Source organism: Calonectris borealis, chromosome 6 (assembly GCF_964195595.1).
Source record: "Calonectris borealis chromosome 6, bCalBor7.hap1.2, whole genome shotgun sequence".
NCBI lineage: Eukaryota > Metazoa > Chordata > Aves > Procellariiformes > Procellariidae > Calonectris > Calonectris borealis.
This window is the reverse complement of record NC_134317.1, coordinates 30,615,066-30,634,732: the sequence shown is the minus strand read 5'-3', so window position 1 is coordinate 30,634,732 and position 19,667 is coordinate 30,615,066. Positions and strand designations below refer to the sequence as shown.

Below are 19,667 nucleotides of genomic sequence, written 5' to 3'. Positions count from 1 at the left end.
CCCAGACAAAAACCTCAGCATGGTTAAAACTACATGGTTATAAAGACATTTCATAGCAATGTAGGTTATTCCTTAATGATACAAGAATTTTATACTACAAAAAAATGCAGTAAGAGCACTTTTGCTCTTGACCTCTGCTGACATAGCTTTAGGGGAAAAAAAACCCAACAACAAATATTTAAGGCAAAGCTCTGGGAAACCCATTACAGCTCTGCTATAATATAATTATCACCTTTTTATTCACCTTTTGAAATGTTCTGCTTACACAAAACAACACAGTCTGACACCATCTTACTGCTTTGCTTCTATATTATACTTATTTTTTCATTAAGAATGGTATTTACTGGGGAGAACAGCGACCTCCTTGGGTGATTTTGAAGAGCTGCAGCCTACCTAGAAAAGACTGAACACTTCGGAAAGTATTCCCTGGTCACGGGCATTTGTAAGAACCAGATTTGCAGAAGTAGCATCTTTTAATCAGATGGTTGAAAAGAAAGGACAAATCTGACTTATAAAGCATTTTTCGATATTAGTGCCATGCCCTTAATTTTATTTCAGGAAAAGCAAGTAGGCATTCAAGTCAAACTGCTGGACTGAGAACCCTGAGTTAGTTTCGAAATTATCTTAAATAGCACTCAGTAAAGCAGAAGACCTTTAGTTTGATTGCCCTTAACTTCCCATTCCCAAAATAAGGAGAATATTCCTTCACTTCATTAACCTCCTTGACTTTCTTTCATGCTCCTTACAGTGCGAATCCTCCTGCAAAAATAGCCCATTTTGACCACCATTCTGTTTACATCTAAATCTCAGCCAAGGCTTTCCATTGCCTCCTTGCTCATTGCATAGCCTGGGTTCCTGTTCTGGGTTTGTGTTCCTGTTCCACAAAGATGCATTCCAATTTTTTCTTCCAGCTCTTGTTCTCTGGACTTTCCTAGCTGCCCCTGTGCTCTCCTCCATCCCTTGTCTCCACATCTTTGTTTCATGTAAACCTGTATCCCATAGTCCTCATGTCCTCCTCAAAAGCACACATGTAAAAATTGTAATTCAGGTTTTTGCCCCCTTACAGACACTATGAAAGTAGACAGTAATTTTTTTTTTTTTAAATACTAATTTGCAGAACTAACCAGACATATGCTAAGTATCACTAACCAGCACCTGTTCTCTCTTTATTCTAATTTCTCTCTCCTTCACTTTGGCAATCTACTTAGCTCTTTGGGCTAGAACCTGCTCCACTTCTGGCAAAAATGTTCAGCAAATCCAAGGTTGCTATAGCAATTAATAATCATTTAAATTTTAGTTTACAGAAACTAGAAGAAGAGTGGAGGCGCCAGGAGGAGGAGGCAGCAAAGAAGTCGCAATTAGAGAAAGCAGCACAAGAACATAATTGGCAGCAGCAGCAGGAGCATTATCACAGAAAGCTTCTGCAGTTCCAGAAGAAGACACAGCTAGAGGAACAAGAAGGAGCAGGTGGTCTATAGAAAGGCTACTACTTACTTTAGCTGCAGATAATTCATCTGAATGGATGATTTCTGGTAAAGACATAGACTTAGCCTGTGTGTCTGGCATGGAAGTCCTGTGACACTAAGTCCCAAACTTGCAGTACCTCAGCTGCTCCTCCTCTATTAAATAGATATGGTAACAATAGTCTTCTCTTCCACAGTCCCTGCAGCCTGAAGAAGAGAAATTCCACAGCCTAGCTACGATGCAACTGTGCAAGATGCTAGCAATAATAACATTCATGCTACATCTGTTCATTTCTTGATGTTTTTGTTATATATTTTCTCTGAAAGCCCAAGTCCCAGTAGCTACACAGTTTAAAAAGAGAGATTCTACTTCTAACAAATAGTTGCAGAGGAAGGCTTGAAAACCTAAATGCCAAGCAGATTTAAAAAAAAAAAATCCAATTACAATTTAAGACAAACTCATGTGTTTGAGACAATATTAAATACTTGTAAGGTCAGTATTATAACAGTATTTTCTGTAATTGTAATTGATGAAAGAAACATTTCCTAAATAGGAAGTATATGAGCAACTAATAGTTGTTGGTGATCTGTTTCTAAGAGGCAGAAAAACGCAGACAGAAAGAAGGAGCAATGTGGTTACAGGAGGAACGCCAGCAGCTGGTGGAGATGGCAGAAAAATGCCTGGAGTATGAAAGAAGAAACTGGGAGAAGACAAGATGTGAGGCTGAGGAGCAGATGAAGAAAGAGGAAGATGTTAGACTAGCTCTAGAGGAAGCCAAAACACAAGCACAGCTTTTAATCAGGTACATAGCTATTAATCAGAGTGAAGTTATTTTTTTTCCTCAGTAATAATAATAAATCTTTACACCTAGTGCCAGACAATACAAAAATACTTCTGTAGTCAGGAGTTCTATCAGCGTAATTAACATTGAAGAGCAGCATCGGTACCTCAGGAGTTAGTTAAGCTGCCTTCAATTCGAACTCCGAAATACAATGCAGTTCTTTTACTATTTAAACAGTTTTCCAATGTTTCCCCCCAAATTCCATCAGCTATTCACATATATCTTTATCTGTATTCTTTCACTGTTTCAGAGTTTATAACACCCATTTACACTACAGAAAGAAGCGCAACTAGATTGCCCCGCACATCTGAAACTACGATTACCTTTACGCAGTCCATCGGAGCAGATTCCAGCAATGTGCTTCCAGAACTTATTCCTACCAGCTCCTCAGAACACAGGAACTGGGAGTCTGCATACCACATATTAAAACACTGCAAATAGCATAACAGGCCTTCTTAAGGGAAGCTAGATCAATTTGTCAGGCACAAAGCAGTACCAGGCATAAGAAGATACATGGGAACTACAGCTGAGCAGGAATAACTACCTCCTGCTTGCTCTATTCATACTGTTGTGACAGCAGAACATACTGGCCCACAAAAAGGTATTAGCATAAGCCGACATTTTCTTCCCCAGCCCATTCCAAACCTTGCTCAAAGCCAACTCCTGGGGGAAGTCCAATCTCCTGTCCAGGCTCAGTGCCTCAGAAGGCACTGTATGCACTGTGGCAAAGTCACAGAAATGTCAGTGAACCAGCAACGAGCTGAGTGTGCAGGTTGCAAGTCAAAGCACCAGCTTTCTAACCCAAGGAGGAATTCTGTCCTGTGTCTGCAATCCACTTTATTAACATTGTTTGCAGGCAAAGAGCAGATCTGGAACAACATCTGCAGTTCCAACGAGCACTACTAATAGAAGCTACAGGACTAGAACACACTCAAGATGTTCCTTGTCCATGGCTGTTTTCTTATTTTCAGCTGCCTGAAAACCATACAAAAGAATAAGTAAGTGCTTGGTGCCAGGAATGGGTCATTGTAGTGAGCTCTTTCAGTTCCAGTCTAATTCAAAGTTCCAACCTGATTCAAAAGAGAAACAATGTTCCTTTTTGGGATAGGTGCTACTCTCATTCCCCTCATTTTCCCAGACTGCAACAGTAGTCTGCATTTACATCCCATTGATAGCAAATAAAAGCATTCATGTTTTATCAGCCAGTAGAAATGAATCCTGACAGACCTCCTGAGGTGCCACAGAACACATTCAGTTTATCCTTTGCTGCTTCATCCCAGATTCTTTGGTCCATTTTGTGTTAAGAATGAAAACAATGGAACTGTCAGTTTACAAAAAGTATGAAGACCCCAGTCCTTACCCTTGGAGGAATCCTCCAAACCAATAAATTGCAATAAACATACTACTGTTTAAGAAAAGGTTAGATTTCCATATCAACAATAAGATGACAACAGAGAAACTATAGCAAGAAAAGAACTTTTCTTCCTTGTAAATCAGGTTTATCTTATTTTCTGCTTCTCTAGTATTATCTAACATAAGAAAGTGTAACATTTGTAGATTCAACTCATATTGCAGTTCCTGTAAAGAGTCTCCTGTGGAGAAGAGTAATCAATTTTTTGCAGTCTCTAAATTGAAGCTGAACTTCATTAAATTAAATATGCATTAAGTACTGGTTCTAAAAGCAAAACAGAACAAGTTTACACTACTCCCAACTTGCACAATTCCTACCGTTCTCTGTATGGTGCCTCAGAAGCTAATCTTCTCATTTAAGAAAATTTACCTGAACAGCAATAATTCAAAAGTGCATACAGAAGATGCACAGGTCAGCACAGATATTTTAGTATTGTATTCTTAAAAATAATTTCCACTTAAATTAGGAAAAGTTAAAAACTAGCATACAGTTGTAGTGCTTCTAAAACAATAGACTGTTAGTCAAAATTTGTGGCAGACTTCAAGTTTTAGCACAATCTGACATCCTAACTGCAGTCCAAATCCTGCCAACATTTACACATTTAACTTAAAAAAAAATCTCATTTTGTCGAATTGATGATCACGTAGATAATACACAAATCCTTTAAACAAACCAGCTTTAAGAAAATATGTTGAGACTGATAATTTTGTAAAGCGCTTATCAATACAGCTTTTATACACCACCATAGTGAATATTCAACATATTAATTTCACAATTAGAAATAAAGCAAGGATTAGCTTCCACCTTCCACTGTGTAACTGACTCAGTGAAGATGGTTTCATTCTCCCACCACCACTTTTTTTTTAAACACTTAACAAAACCAGCCATCAACAGCTGAACTCAGTTCTTCTAATATACAGGTAAGCATGTAAACAAAGACAAATTGCAGGAGGAAAAAAGATTCTTTTCTCTGTTTTTCTCCAACATATGAAGGCCAATCTGACTTCCAGTCATATGCTTCATAGCTATGAGTAGTTTAGAAATTCCACTGCAGACCATCTTTTCAGAAAGAAATTCTTTTAGAGACATTGATTTCTCTTCCAGAGAAATGAAGAAAATTCAAGTCTGTCTATTCCTTGACTTCAAAACTCAGGTTTTATTTCAATGTACAGCTTCCAAGAATAAACTTCCTTAAAAAGGGTACTAGTGCATCTGCATAGCATGTGTATCTCTCATTTTACATGAAGCTCTCAATACTAATCTTTGAGGCAGAGTACCATTTTCCTGTTATTACTGTTCCATCAAGTTGTAACAGTACAGACATTGCTTTAGACCAGCAGCTCCATTGAGGCACTAGCTCTCTGAGGCTTCACGACGAGTCTGAGAAAGAGGTCAAATCAGTTTGTCACTTTGGTATCATATCCACTCTATAAAGTATTTTAGGACAAGGTTACACAATAGAAAGAAATCTTCGCCTTGAGCTTCATCCTGCTGAAGCTGCATTCTGCAGGAAACCCTCCTCCATAATCTCAAGAGAACTAAATGCAGTGCTTCAACTAGAAAGCTGATATAAATGAGCATATAAAACAGATTTGGAAGAGGAGAGTGCACAGTAAAAAGCAAAGAAAGTTGGTGCAGCAACTAGAGTACTAGCATCAAACCCAAGGGATCTGGATTCTGTTCTCAGTTCCGCTTTCAACTTCCAGAGTGACCCGAGTAAACTACCATCCCCTGCACCTCAGTTCCTAATTTGCAGAAGAGGGATAATGGGAATTTGTCTACTAACAAGAGCAGTATACAAATTTAAATTAGAAGATGATCTGATAATAATCACAAGGCTGTTTATTTCCAGTATTCTGAAGCAGATATATTTAGTATCGGAGCAATCGAAGATAAGTGCAAAGAAGCCATGTTGTTCTACATCACAATAGCAACCCCTCTTCCCCCATAGAATTGAATTACATAGAATACTTCAAGAAAACCCCATATTCTGACATTTTGTAAACAAAAATTTTAATCTTTAAAAAATTGCTTAGCGCAACTATGTGTACAAAAGTATTACTAAATCAGAAACAGGACACAAACCACAAGCATTAAAGAAAATGCATTTCTAGCTTTACAGCAAGTGCCATAAAAACTAATAATTCAAAATCTGTAATTTCTTTTAAGTATGCCAGCACTAAAACGTGTCTTTAAATGAAGTTGGCATTTATAGTGAACTTGATTTACCAAACCAAATCAGAAACGAGTCCTATTTATCTGCAGAAAGGCTGAAGCAGGGACAGTGCAGAAACCTGCTCTCCACACTATCCTGCCCATAACGTCCCATCTGAGCTTTCACATCCAGTAACATGTTCTCAGACTGACCATTTAGAACCTGCGACTAGCTAGAACATGAAGTGGACCCTCATAATGATGCCTGATGAACTATCATGACACTTCCATGTCATCCATCATAGAGAGATTATTTAATGGTACCATGATCATATGAAATGTAGACATTAAAAACCATCTTTGTGTCTCGTTCCAAGTTGCATTTTCAGTTTACCTTTTGTGCATGAAGTGAAGTTGTAACTGTATGTGAATATTCTCTAACAAGAAAAGAAACAGCTAGTAGTCTCAAACAGTCACCTGCAAACCAAGCAGATCAAGTATTTTACTAGGGCAAGTAGAAAAAAGTTTTTTTTTTTTAAAATGAGGTATATTTACAGAGCACTTTTATTTTTTGGCTTCAATGTATAGTTACTGGAAAAGCATGCCCTAATTATAACTTTTTATGGTTTTGCTCATTTCCAAACATTTGAAAAGAAAATGCAAGTTGTTTATAAAATTGTTTTTCTTGTTTATTTTAAATGAAGCTGGTACAGACAATGTCCATTCAAAACCCACGTCCCAGGCCAAAAGGTACAAACAAGAGTGTCAAAGTAACACCAGTTGTCTGCTGTGAACATTCTTGCACGAATACCTGCGTGTACTAATTGCTATATGAAGTTAAAATGCTTCTGGGCTCTTCTGGCAAGATTTAAGAATCATTAGGGTTTTCAATTTTATGTCTTCAGCAAAGCCATCTCTGGAGCAAAGTACAGATGACAACAGTTCTAGCTTTTCCATTTCCAACTTGGTAATCTTCGTTGGGCCATCAGCACAATTTAAGCAAAATAGCTCCGAGTTATCGATACAATTTCTCCACAGTTTAGTTCTCTGAAAAACTTCATCTCGCACTGAAAGTTATAGTCCAGGAGTGAAACAGTCACACATCAAAACTTCAGGGCAGATATGGAAGTCATTAAGAACACTCGCCCACCTGGCAGATCTTACAGCCTTCGTGCCTGAAATGCACGAACCTAGTGAACATACAAATGCATGTGTGTACGTGTATTTCTAAAGGGGAGGGCAGAAGGGAAGAGGGGAGCAAGGCTGCAGCTGGATCACAAAAGTTCAGCACAATGAAAACAGAAACAATAGTGTATAATGAGCACGAGAATTCAAAATACCAGACGCTTGAAAATAAACTCCCAGAGATGGGGTGCCAGTTTCAATTCAGTGTTGAACACCACATTACAAAAGAACTATTATTTAAAAATAAAAAAGGATTAAGGGGGAAGAAAACAAACAGAAGGATCTAAACTGTTGAGTGACCCCCCGTCTGTTCCTGATAAACTTCAATCACATCTTCCTCCTCCATCCCCAGCTGTGAGAACAGAGAAAAACAGCATATAATCGTTATAAATTTTGTGCACTGAATTCAGAGCAGGTCCTAGACAAGTTACGCAATGGTTTGTTCCTCTGTCCCATCATAATTCATCAAAGGGGTGAAAAAAATTTCAGTCACCATCTCACTAGCCAACACTCATGATTTTTAGTCCTTTTCCTTCAGTCTTACACATCTCAGTTAAAGCAAAAGCCTTATCAGTGAAGTCTAAATCCGCTTCTGGAGCAGTACACATCAGCCTGGAAGTTGTTAGCTTTACCCTTCTCTAAATCCCTTCTTGGGCAACAGATGCACAGGAACGTAACCAACATCATAGCGAATGCACCAGCTGTGCAGCCATGTGAATTATATATAGCACACCACTAGCTCACAATACAGCTAAGACCTACAGCTTGAAACTCAAAGCCTGTTTACAACTGTTCTCTCACAGAGGGTAACTTGTTCAATTTCACAGTACACACGTTTGTCTGATTTTTCAGAAGGTCATTACTACAACAGTGTTTCTTCCTGCTCTGTCATAACAATTGGTGAAACTCACTGGACAGCAGTTAGACAAATATAATCAGACTATGTTTGACTAAATACACTCAAAAAAATTGGCTGTATTTAAAGAAACACCTTCATTCTAGCAGATGTCTAGCAGAACACAGAAACTAACCAGTTTTGGTATTTAGTTTCTCCAGCGAACTATGTAAGACTTTTTCTAGAAAGAAACTCACCTCCTTGGGGGTATGATTATCAGTAATTCTCTGACCCTCGAAGAGGAACCTGAGTGAATTCATTGGAACACCCTAAAAAAAAAACCAGATGTACAAGAAAAAACCTTACTGAAACTTGTACAGATTTACAAGAAAAACATTTTTAATAAAAACAACACATGTGAAAGTCAAAAAAGAAAGTGTTAGTTCCTGTTACGTAGGGAGCTCAGTTATTCTGTTGCAATGATGTAGACTATGAAGAAGCAACTCGAGGAGCACGATAGTGCTGAAATGCGTGTTTATTCCAAAGTCTCACTGGAGTTCTAGCTCAACAACTGGGAATTTTCCTTAGCTTTTTTTTTCCTTGTCTTTTTTTAAATTTATAAATAAAGTACTGACTACACCCTCCCTTCCAAGACAACATTACACATGAAGGTCTTTTCTTCTGAACTGCGTATCAGCCTTATTAAAGATCCTAAAACAGGAGGAACATGATGTTTACTTCATGAACTCCCACACTTGCTTTCCCAATCTTATATCACCATAGGAAGGAATAGCAACCTTTACCGTTATCAGTTCTGCAAAAGCTCTACATTGGGGACAAGAAAGAGCAGAGCTGAGGGGAAGAAAAAGGAACACCATTCAAATGGAGAAGGGAGTATCCCAATGGTAAATGAAGTTAAGTTGCAGTATGTCTATTGTACAGTCTGCCTGCGTTACGGCAGAGCATCGTACTTCACCTCATCTTTTTCTTCTCTGTCAAGTTATGAGCAAAACAAACACAATTGAAATATGACCTGTTTTGTGCATCAATTAGATCTCAGACATATTGCTTGCAAATAACTAGGCAGAAAAATTCACAGGAAAGAACAGCACTTCACGCTGTTCCAACAATCCCTCTGGCCAACTTGGAAGAAATGTTCACAGTCCCTTTACCAGAGAAAGGCTGCTTGACACCAAAAACGGTATTGACTGCTGATGAAGGAAATCACGGACTCTCCAGAATTCAGCCCTGGAGATAGATATAGCTGTGTTCATTCAAACAATTACTTCTTTCTTAAAAAAAGAATTCCACAAACGTGCATTTTCATCAATCACTAAGACTGCCGCATGAATTATTTCCAAGATCTTATTTTAAAATTTCAAGTTTTTCAAATGAACCACAATTTTAATCATTTGGATTTGGCTACAATCATATCTGGTGTTGATCTTTTCTTTCCTCCTACTCCAGAAGGATAGCAAAAAAGAACACATTCTACAAAAGAACACTTCAACCGACAAGTTCAACTTGTCTCAAGGTATTAAGAAAAAAACCAAAGTATTATTTCTTATTATTTTATCTCCTGAAGTGAACTACAACACAGTTACTCAAGAAAAGGCCACACAAGGCATCTATCCCCAAAGCTGGGGGTAAACTAGGCCAGAGCTTCTGGAAATAGCAGCAGTGAATCCACAATATCTGCCACAGAATCTGGAAGTGAAGATATATTTTTGTTCTGTAACAGTAGTTACTATTTACCTACATCCACAATTAATGTTGCAGATTTCTTAACTGAGGGCGTAATAGCTAGTGTTAATCAATTACCATATTAATGGCTGTAACAACGCCTAAGGCTGCTCTCATCCCAAGCTGCAGTATTCTACAGCTTTAAGGAAATTTCGCTTGGAGACAGGTGATTTTACAGTAACTGTAAATACATGCCTGGGCATTTTAAAAGGTAACATCTATGTCTTCTGAGCAGCCACTATATATTTTCAACTTACTACAAAATTCACAACTGTCTTAAATTGAAATACTTTTACTTGTCAAAAGAAATTAAGAGATCCATTGCATTTGTACTGTCAGATATCTGTCCTGCTGGTAACTAGATAGAAGCTTGACTGTTTCAACAAACGTCTGTATTTGAAAGAACAGTGAGAAAAGTAAAGCTAAAGTGTTTGGCTTTTTTATTTTCTTTTTTAAAGAGAGAGTGTCACTGTTTCACAAACCTGTCTTTGACAGTATGATTCTTTGAGTTTCTTGAGGTGTGTTGTCATTTTCACCTTGAAGTGAATTTCACTGCTGTCCTAAGAACAGAAAAGAAAAAAGTTACTCTCTGTAGTAATTGCTTACTTTATCTATGCTAATTTTAAGACTTTCATTAAGAAAAACTTATGTAAAACTAACATGGAATGCAGTTTAACTATCACTGTGCATACCTTGGTGCATCATAACATGAACCTCCAGGACAATTTATCAGTTGCTAAATTCATCATGCACTTCCACAGGAAGCTCTGTTTTAAAACAGATGGCATAGTATAGCCTTGGGCTCACTATGGAGGTTTTGGATTTCAAAGTACTAAAAACCATACATGGTTCAGTCTGTGCTTCCATCTTTATCCAGCTGATGTACTTATGAAGTACAAACATACATATGCAGGGGACTTCTGCTCTAAGGTTCCAAAAGAGACAAGTTAAAGCTTGCACTTCAAAATATATACAAAACCTTGTTCAATTAGAGTAATTATCTAGAAGTTAGGATACAGGCAGACTTGGCAACACAACATTAACCCAAGGAGAAATCTTAGGTCTCATTATTCTATAGTCCTTCCTACCAGCCATAAGATACAAGTAACTACAACTGTCAAAATGGCTACAGATAAAACACGAGGCCCTGTGCAAAAAGCATATGGGACACATTTAGCTTTTGAATGTGTTCTCACCATTGCCAATTAAACCAGCAAGAGGTAAGCTAGTTTGTGTTAGTCCTACTTTAAGTCATCCGTCTCCAGTCAACAGCACAGCAATTGCGCTAATATGCCAACGAACAATACTGAGTCAAGTCATACGGGCTAGGGGTTCTTTGCCCAGAAGGACTTCTGTTCAAGAAGGATCTCGACATTCACATTCCAACACAACTTGAATTCCAACACAACTTATAATCCACCGTTCACCTCTATCAACATGCCAGCTAACAGAATCCTCTTCCTATCCCTGTCCAAGAAAGTTGACCTCATGCTTAGTGCACTACATGAACTCTGAAGACCTGAACTTATTGATGTTGCCACATATTTCATTCATATCCTTGGATAAATTAATCCCTCAATGCATCAGGTCCCCTAGTTGCAAGATGGTGATCACACTGACCAAATCCTGAGTCATAAGGATAAATTACTCAAGCTTTTAAAAAAAACCTCACCAGAGAGTATACTAACACACATTACTGGCAGTTGGTAAGTAGTTTATGTCAGGGGAGGATCCACATTGAAAAAAGTATTAACTTTCATTTGTTCATTTCTACAATACAAAAACTCACACCTCCACCAAATGTCAACAAGTAGTTATGTAAAAACTCACCTGCCCAATGACTTTGAGTTTAATGTATTCCCCTTCTTTCTTATCTCCCAAGTCCTCAGCTGAAGGTTTTGCTTCCTGCAAGAAAAACATTAAAAAAAAATCTGATCAATTCAACACTTCGTTATTTTCACTGGACAGTATGACAGCTGTCATCCTCCTTATTACACGAAATCAGACTATCCAAGGCACCTTACTTCTTCCTTTCTGTGTGTGAAAATAATAGCAACATAGTATTATGAAAGGCTGTCTGTCTGCCTGTGAAAAGTTTAATTAATGACGGAAGAGAAACACTGTGAAGAACGTAAGAGATGAGAGAAGGATCATTTGGAAACAGATGACAGATGAAAAATGAGAAGTAGACTTTATACCACTAACTCCTAGTCAACAAACAGACTGCAGAAAGAAATACAGGAAGTGTACTAAGAGGCTCAGATATTTGACAGAAAAAAGAACATCATGAGGAGAGTAAACTGAAAGCACTTGTGACACCCTATCAGTGTAAAGAGAGTGAACCATGCAAACAATTTTCAGCCTACTGCATCAACAGTAGTCACTACTTTCAAAAGGATCGTTAGCCACCTTCTTTTCTATGACAACAAAACAACATCAAGTAACAGCTTCCTTCTAGCATATGTTTTAAGACCAGAATTCTTAAAGTTCTTAAAAGTTGCAGTTTAAAGAACTACAGTGTTTTGATATCTTTCCAGGATAAGAATTAATTGTACAGACAAGTTTGATACAACAACTTGAGCTCTAAAGCTCATCAAAAGGGTTTAAGCGTTATGTTCTATAAGACATGAATTAAGGACATCAAAGTTTTCATGTTAGCTGCTGATAGCTATGACAAGCGAGACATCAGGTACTATTAACCCCATCCCTTGCCTGTCACTACATATTCTGGATCAGGCCTTTAGTTACGTTCCACTGCAGCACAAAGGGATTTTACACAGACACTGCCTCAGGTCCAGATGGTGCTTGATAAAGAAATCTTCCCAAGTAGCCAGAAATGAGGATACCCTGCTGATCATGTTTCAAATCTTCCTTTTATATTTTATGGCTTAACACAGTAGATAAAATAAGCAAAATATGTACAGGTGCCTACCACATACATTTTCCCAGCCCAAAGGGACTTCTTGCTGAGCATAGAGAAATATCCTTTGTATGGCTGGAATTGAACTTTAGGATCAAGCACCAAAAAGACATACTAACCTTTTGTATTAAGTCCATCCAGATAGGTCTCTATCTCCAGATTAAAATGGCAGACAAGCCTTTTCAAGCTTTTTTTTTTCCTCTTAAAGAGGTTAAACATGCACAACTTCTTTGAATGTTAAAAGTTCAGGGAAGGGCGGGGGGGAAAAGTCTGCAAAGACCTTCCCTATCTGTACCAGTCTCAGTCTGGAAGAAAGAAAGAGGGAGGAAGTGCTCTTTGTACCAGTTTGACTCACTGCCTCACAAATCCATTCAGTTTCTGTGATGACAAAAAAGTATGAGCCAGAGACTCCACCTGGTTTGAATACTTTTTTTTTTTCTTTTTAATACCCACCTGGGCACAACCTGGACTGCTGGGACTGGTTCATCACTCCTCAAGCTCAAACCCAAAAACTGACCCCAAGCTTTCAAGAAACTAGACACTTACTCTCAGGTCTCCAAGCAAGTCACTTTTGAAGTGTGAAAGGAGTCTTCACTGGTAACACAGTCACAGCAAATGTGCTCCCCACCAAAGTTTTCCCTTTCTAACATGTCTGAACTCTAACCTCATGGGACTATTTGCAGGAATAAAAATACACTGATTTCCACTCCTGACTAAAAAGAGAAAGAAAAACAAGAACCTGCGACTTATTCTGATAACTTGCAAAAACAGCATTTTTATTGTCCGTATGCAAGATTACTAACCTCTAGGCATCAGAAAGAGATTCAGATCTCTACAGATCTCAAGTCTGTAACTTCAAAACTATCTCCTGCTTTGCTATCACTGAAAGAATTTTTAAGAACATCCTGCCTCTTTATGTGATGTTTCAGGTCAGTCACTGTCTTAGTTTACTTTGCATAAGAACCGAATTGCACAGCCGCAGCTTATCCCAGCAGGAGAGGCATTTGTAGTAGTTTATACAGTTCTGTGCATTGTAACAGATCTACCTACTTAGCCTTCCAAAACAAATCACCCTGTACAAGGTATGACAAATCATCATTGCTACTATGACAGTGCCTCTGGCCAATACGAGTGGAAAGCAATGATTCATAAGATGTTTGATTCCCACCCTCAGGGAAAGAGGGCTCTAGTACTAAAAACAAATAGGGGAAGTGGCAAACAGTAGAAAAAGCAGAGGGATTGGAGCCTTGAAACATCATACCATAAAGCTGCTCGTTTAAAGCCCCAGCAAGCTCTCACCCACAAAATAAGAGCAAATATTACTTTTCCTGTAATTTCAGGAAAATAGAAGCAAGATCAAATCAATGTTGACAATGCCAATAACTGAAGCTTAAAAAAAGAGCAAAATATTTGAAATCAGAACACAACATGACCCAGCAAGTCTGAAACAGCTCCCTGCATTTTGTCAGCGAACTATACTGCCATTCAATGCCAAATGGTAAAGCCAACACAAAAACACTTCAGAACAAAGAAAGCAAGGAGATTGCAAAGTTACTAAACTACAAGCATTCACTAACAAAATCGTGGATCAGCAATCTGCAAGCAAACCTCCAGACTTTTACTTACTGTAAAAGAACTGGTGTTTAGGGTATCTCATGAAACGGTACATAAAAAAAGACTACCATACAAACAGAACAGGAATACCACAACACTCCAAGTTCTAACTTTCCACTAGATGCCTAAAGTTTTAAAGGCTTCATTTCACAGTTTTCCTAAATAGCACAAAACGAGGCTCCTGGTACTGTCTCACATTTATATATCAACACTAAATTCATGACTGTAAAAAGCACCCAAAGTCTCTTGGATGAAACACTGGTATTGCTATTGCAACTAATGAAACCACAAAACAAACATTGTAAGGCAGTATACTGCAAGTTTCCTCCTCCAATTTTCTGAAGTGCTCAAACTTCAATGTCCAAGCCTAAAAAAACGCCCTATACTCAGCACACTTTAGGTAATCTAAAAAAAAAAAAAAAAAATTAACAAAAACAAAATTACTAGAGGAATAGGACTACAACACACTTCCTAACACAGCAAATAAACTCTTATATTTGTTATAGGAGTGGAAAAATGCATACAAACCATAGCATTCTTTATTAGCAGTACATGAACAGATAAAAATGCCAGCATCTAGATTCAATTAAAGCAAAACCAGCCTAAGACCCTTGAAGGGAGGGGAAAAACGATTCTTTTTGTTTCTGCTTAAATCCCACCATGCCGCCATGTGTTTTTTGAAGTCTGCCCTTCTTGCAAGTATTTTTACACATCATAAAAGTTAATTTCCTATTGGAAATAAAGTTACTAAATCAAGTATGCTTCTTTATTTATACTAAAAAGACAAGGCAAAATTATCATAACTGGTGACAAATTATGTCCTTGTAACTTAATTCCAGAGACAAAAAGAAAGACACTGTAAGCAAACCACAGTTTTGGGTAATCCAATTTTCCTGTAGGATTGATAAAGAGAGGAATGAGATTTACAGTGCTGCATTAGTGTACATTATACTGTTACTTAAACATCTGTGTGGCTCTTGTTGCACAGCCCCCCCAGAAGTGAATGACACAACATAACAATGTTTAGCTTATTATTAAAAAAAAACAAAAAAAAAAACAAAAAAAAACCAAAAAAACCAAAACAGGGTCCTTATTCAAAGACCTTTAAGATATGTATCCAAAGAAGGTATTCACATACGATGAATTTTACACACTTCAAGCAGTCCCAAAGAACAAACATGTATGTGTTTTAGCAGAACCTGCCTGGAGAAGCAATTACCTAATGAAAGCTGCTATGTGTTAAAACATGCCTTAGTTCACAAATGCAGAGAGCTACAGAGCAGGTCACGTGAAGATCAGCGCACAAAATCTAGTTCAGAATTTGCTTTTTTTTTTTTTAATGCAGCCACTTTCATGTATTTTACTACACTGGAAACGTGCCCTAATGGGTGCCAGCAATAGCTGTGCTCCTAGCTGCACTCTCACAGGCAGAGATAGGCAGCAGCACCATCCTCGCCAGTAGAGTTGCATTGTGCTTGAAAGCCGGGGGCGGGGAAGAAGACCACCAGCGCATACAGCAATGGTTTCCATTCACGGGTCATAATGTATCAAGGCTATTCCTCAAAGCAGACACAGCATACACTAAGCTTAGCCTTGTCTCTGCATACTTTTAATTTCCTGGCTGGCACTAGTACTATTCTTGACTTCACAGCCCTGCAAGAAACATTTGTAGATACCGACATTGATTTTTCCAAAGTCGAATCGTCATGACAAAGTTAGAAAACACTGCCATATGAAGGCAATATAAAAAATAAAGCAAAACAGAACACAAATTAAAACTGGAATGCTGTTTTAACTTTTCACCAGCAGGTCACATAGCCTAAAGCAATAGTTGTAAGCAAAGGACTGTATACATGCCATGCCAAGCAAGCCAGGAACTTGTGGTACAAGTAACTATTTAAGTCCCCAGCTGAGAAGTCAGAATTGACAGGAACATAACGATGCACAAGGAGCAAAGGCACGACAGAGTCTTGGTGAAGGACGGGGTGTTTAATACAGGCAAGCAACGCTCAGCTAAGAAAGTCTGTTTTTTTTCCCCCCTCCTTTTGCATTCCTAGGGCAAAGAGAGGACCTGGCAGGTCTAGCCTAACCCGCACAAAGCCTGCTGCGGGGAAAGAGCATCCTACCACACACCTGCGAAATGGAAAATGAAAGAAAACAATTGTTGTGAAAGGCGGCTCACCCCTCGCTGCACTCCCGGGCTTCCAGGGTCGGGGTTGCCCCGGCGGCAATCCCGGCCCGGGGCCCCGCGGAGCCGTCCCCGAGTATCCCCCGCCTGAAGCTCGCCCCCGTGTTCCTCGCGAAATACCCCGAGGGAAAGGGGGATTAAAATACGGGGGCGGGGGGGAGGGGCCAGTTTGGCCGAGGTCGGAGATTGGCACCCCCACACACACACTCCTCGAGGGGAGCAACCCCCAGCGCCTCCCGGGCGGCCGCGGCTCCGCTCGCCCCGGGCCGCCCCTCACAGAGCGCGAGGCCGGGCCGGGGCTGCCCCGCGAAAGGGGGGATTTAGGGGGGAGGGCCGCAGGCAGCTCCTCCCGCGCCCCCGGGGCCTGCCGCCACCGCCCCCCCCGCCTCCGGCGGCAGCTCCCCCCGGGGTCGGCGGTCGGGGCCGGCGGCGCCCGTACCTGGTCAGACATGGCTCGGCCCCGTTGCGTGCGGCAGGCTCGGCTGGGCCGCTGCAGGCGCTCCGCTCCTTTCTCTGCCCGCAGCGCAAACACAGGCCGCGGCGCGGGCGGGATTTCCTGTGCGCCTGAGCTCACTTCCCGCCCGGCGCGGCGCGGCCCGCCCGCCAGCTCCTCCCAGCCCGCACCGGCACCCCGCCGCGGGGGGCACCGCCTTCGGCCCCCCCCGGGGCCCCCCGCGCCGCAAACCCCGAGGCGCCGCTTCCCCGGGCTCGCCCGCACCGGCCCGTTCCCGGGCAGAGGCGGGCAAAGGCAGCCAGGCCACAGCAGGGACCGCGGCTCTCCCCGGGCCCCACGGCGAGGCCCGGCGTCTGCCAGCGCAGGCGGCCTCCGGAGGCCCGGCTGCAGAAAGGCACCTGATGGCCTGCCCCCAAGGGAAAAATAGCTGTTTTTATGAACTCCGCTAGTTATAAGCAGTCTAACGACTGAAGGTGTGGGTCTGCACGGCCGTTTTGTCCTGCCCCAGAGGAGCTAGGCCAAGTCACATAACCCACCCAACAAAAGCAGATTTTACAGCAAAAGTCACTCTCATTACTGTGAGAGTGCCTACCTGTAATGGCTTGTTAATGTTTTTACTAAAAGATATACTTAACAACATTTAAACTTTTCTATTTATGCACAGTTTGCATTTTTTTAATCATTGCAACCATACAAGTAATAAGGTCCGTATGCATTAAGCAAATTTGCACTGAGGCAGCTGCATTTGCACAAACTTCTAGTGATGCACCGTCCTAGCACAGAACAGATGTCCCGCTCTACATCGGCACAGCACGGCTATTTACAGGTTTGCACAAGAAGCAACACCTACACCTTAAAAAGATTACATTTAGACTGCAAGCTGTTTTGGACTGCAGCATGTAGTACTAATATCCCTTACAACAACTAAGGCAACTCCTGCATGGCATCACTGCTAGAATAAGTGCTGCTTGGCTCTAAGGGCCAGTGAGTAGAAAAAACACATGTGAGAACCTCAAAATAACAACATTACTGTAAAATAAATGGGTCAACAGAAGTCAGCCCCACTGAAACAGGAGATTCCTACTAGGTTTTTAACTTTACCAACTACTTTCAGGGAAGGGTAAGAAATCTCTCCAGGCAGAGCACATCCATCAACACAGAGACTCCAACGCCCTGCGTGCCACGTTCCTTTGTAATAACGCCAGACACCAAAGCAGCTGCACCCCATGCCTGCACTTCACTGACTGAACAGCGTGTTACAAATGTGGCTGCACCAAGGGATGCACTTTCACTAGCCAGTGAAACTACACGGTGTCTAGACTCACGGGAATGAGTTTTAATTAACAAGGGAGAAAAAAAGAAAAACACGAAGAGAACCAAAACAGATGCTATTCATAGGGGGTTTTTTATATGTATACATTGGGTTTTTTTATATACATACTACAGAATTATGATCTTTCTTAGGCAAGGCCTAGTAGGCAGGAAAGCCAAATCTGTTCTAACTATGCCAAGCTCACAGTAAGAGCTTGTTGTGAGCTTAATAACACTACACAAAGCACCAAAATAAGCCATTCAAGGGCTTCACAGCAACGCATGATACTAACAGAAAAGAAAATGACAAATACTTACTCTGTCCTAAACATCACTGCTATTCACAAATGAAAGCAGTTTTAAGAGCAGGCAGAGTAGCCTTATAGCAATAAGGCTAAAGTCTCAGACTCTGGCATGAAACCTGAGTGTAATTCTTCATTTTACCAATTTTTCGATGCAATCTTGTAATAAAACTTAACACTCACATGAGTCAGAATGCAGTTACCTATCCCTATACATAGCAATAAAGGCATAATTTTGAAACATGCACATCTGCATACACACTAAGTAACAGCAAGACCACCTCTCTTTACTCCCAATCGGCTGTGGACACATTACTTCCTCAAGACACAAACTATATTTGTACAGCATCCGCAAAGCTAGTCTCCGTTCAGCCCATGAGAACTACAGACGTCCATCAGCAAAACTCACCCTTTTCTTCTTCAACAGCCCAAGCTCAACACACAGTATACTTAAAATTAAAACACAACAAAAATAATGCTGTTTTAAAAAGACTAAATATACCTACACAAGCTTCTTCCCACAAACTCCAAAGTCATCCTTGCTGCTGCAGCCACCACCAAGGCTACTTGCCCTAATAACCTCGCTTAATCCTCAGGTGTTTTATAACTTCTCTAATTCCCCATCTGCAACTAATTTCAATCACCTGCAGTCAATAAAATTCACATCTATTCCTTCAAATTGCTGCTGACTAACTTCTTCAAAGCTGTGTATATGGTTTAGGAGCCAAGCGCTGTCAGTGTTTTTCTCAAAAGTACTGGCCTACCTAGTCTGCGCAAAGCCTCCTCAGTTCATCAAAAATAAATTTCTTATAAAACTGGACTTTAACCTAAGAATAATCTGTAATCTCATAATGCTAACACATTCGCATGAGAGCAGTTAATGCTGGCAAACAGGATGAATACAGTGTTCTAAGTCAGACAACTAAGTAATATTTACTCTTAAATTTGCTCTTCATGATAGTAGCACTCCCCCTGACCAGCAGCACCAGAACTTTAAAACTAGGGGGAACCTGGAAATTCTGTTTCTAGTTGAACATCATTTCTTTGGCAATATTACCAGTTGTGTAACCAAAAAAAAATGGTTACAATATCTAAAGCATCAAAGTCTTTCCATATGAAAACAAGTTCTTAAGAATGATGTGAATCCCTAGATTTCTCTATTGGCTGTCCAGTGTACTCCTTACACGAGAAGCAGGAGAGGAAACGAAGGCGTGCTGACTCATATGGATGGTTGCATAAAATGCG

General features: G+C 40.2%; 1 protein-coding gene across 3 annotated transcripts in view; it reads right to left on the bottom strand.

Annotated features, from left to right (window-relative positions):
• SUMO1 (small ubiquitin like modifier 1) overlaps nt 1-17,000 on the bottom strand; it is a 46,218-nt gene extending 29,218 nt beyond the window's left edge. The window contains exons 1-6 of one of the 3 annotated variants that reach the window (XM_075153473.1): nt 16,795-16,971; nt 12,673-12,858; nt 11,464-11,538; nt 10,116-10,193; nt 8,148-8,219; nt 6,535-7,407 (exon numbers count right to left, since the gene is read on the bottom strand). In XM_075153473.1, coding sequence (XP_075009574.1) covers nt 7,339-7,407; nt 8,148-8,219; nt 10,116-10,193; nt 11,464-11,538; nt 12,673-12,690 — 312 coding nt within the window. In that variant the 5' untranslated portion in view covers nt 12,691-12,858; nt 16,795-16,971 and the 3' untranslated portion in view covers nt 6,535-7,338. Of the gene's footprint in view, nt 1-6,534; nt 7,408-8,147; nt 8,220-10,115; nt 10,194-11,463; nt 11,539-12,672; nt 12,859-16,794 lie in introns of those variants that run through there. The other 2 variants (XR_012674143.1, XM_075153475.1) reach the window with 2 other exon arrangements.
• Nucleotides 17,001-19,667: the final 2,667 nt, after the last annotated feature.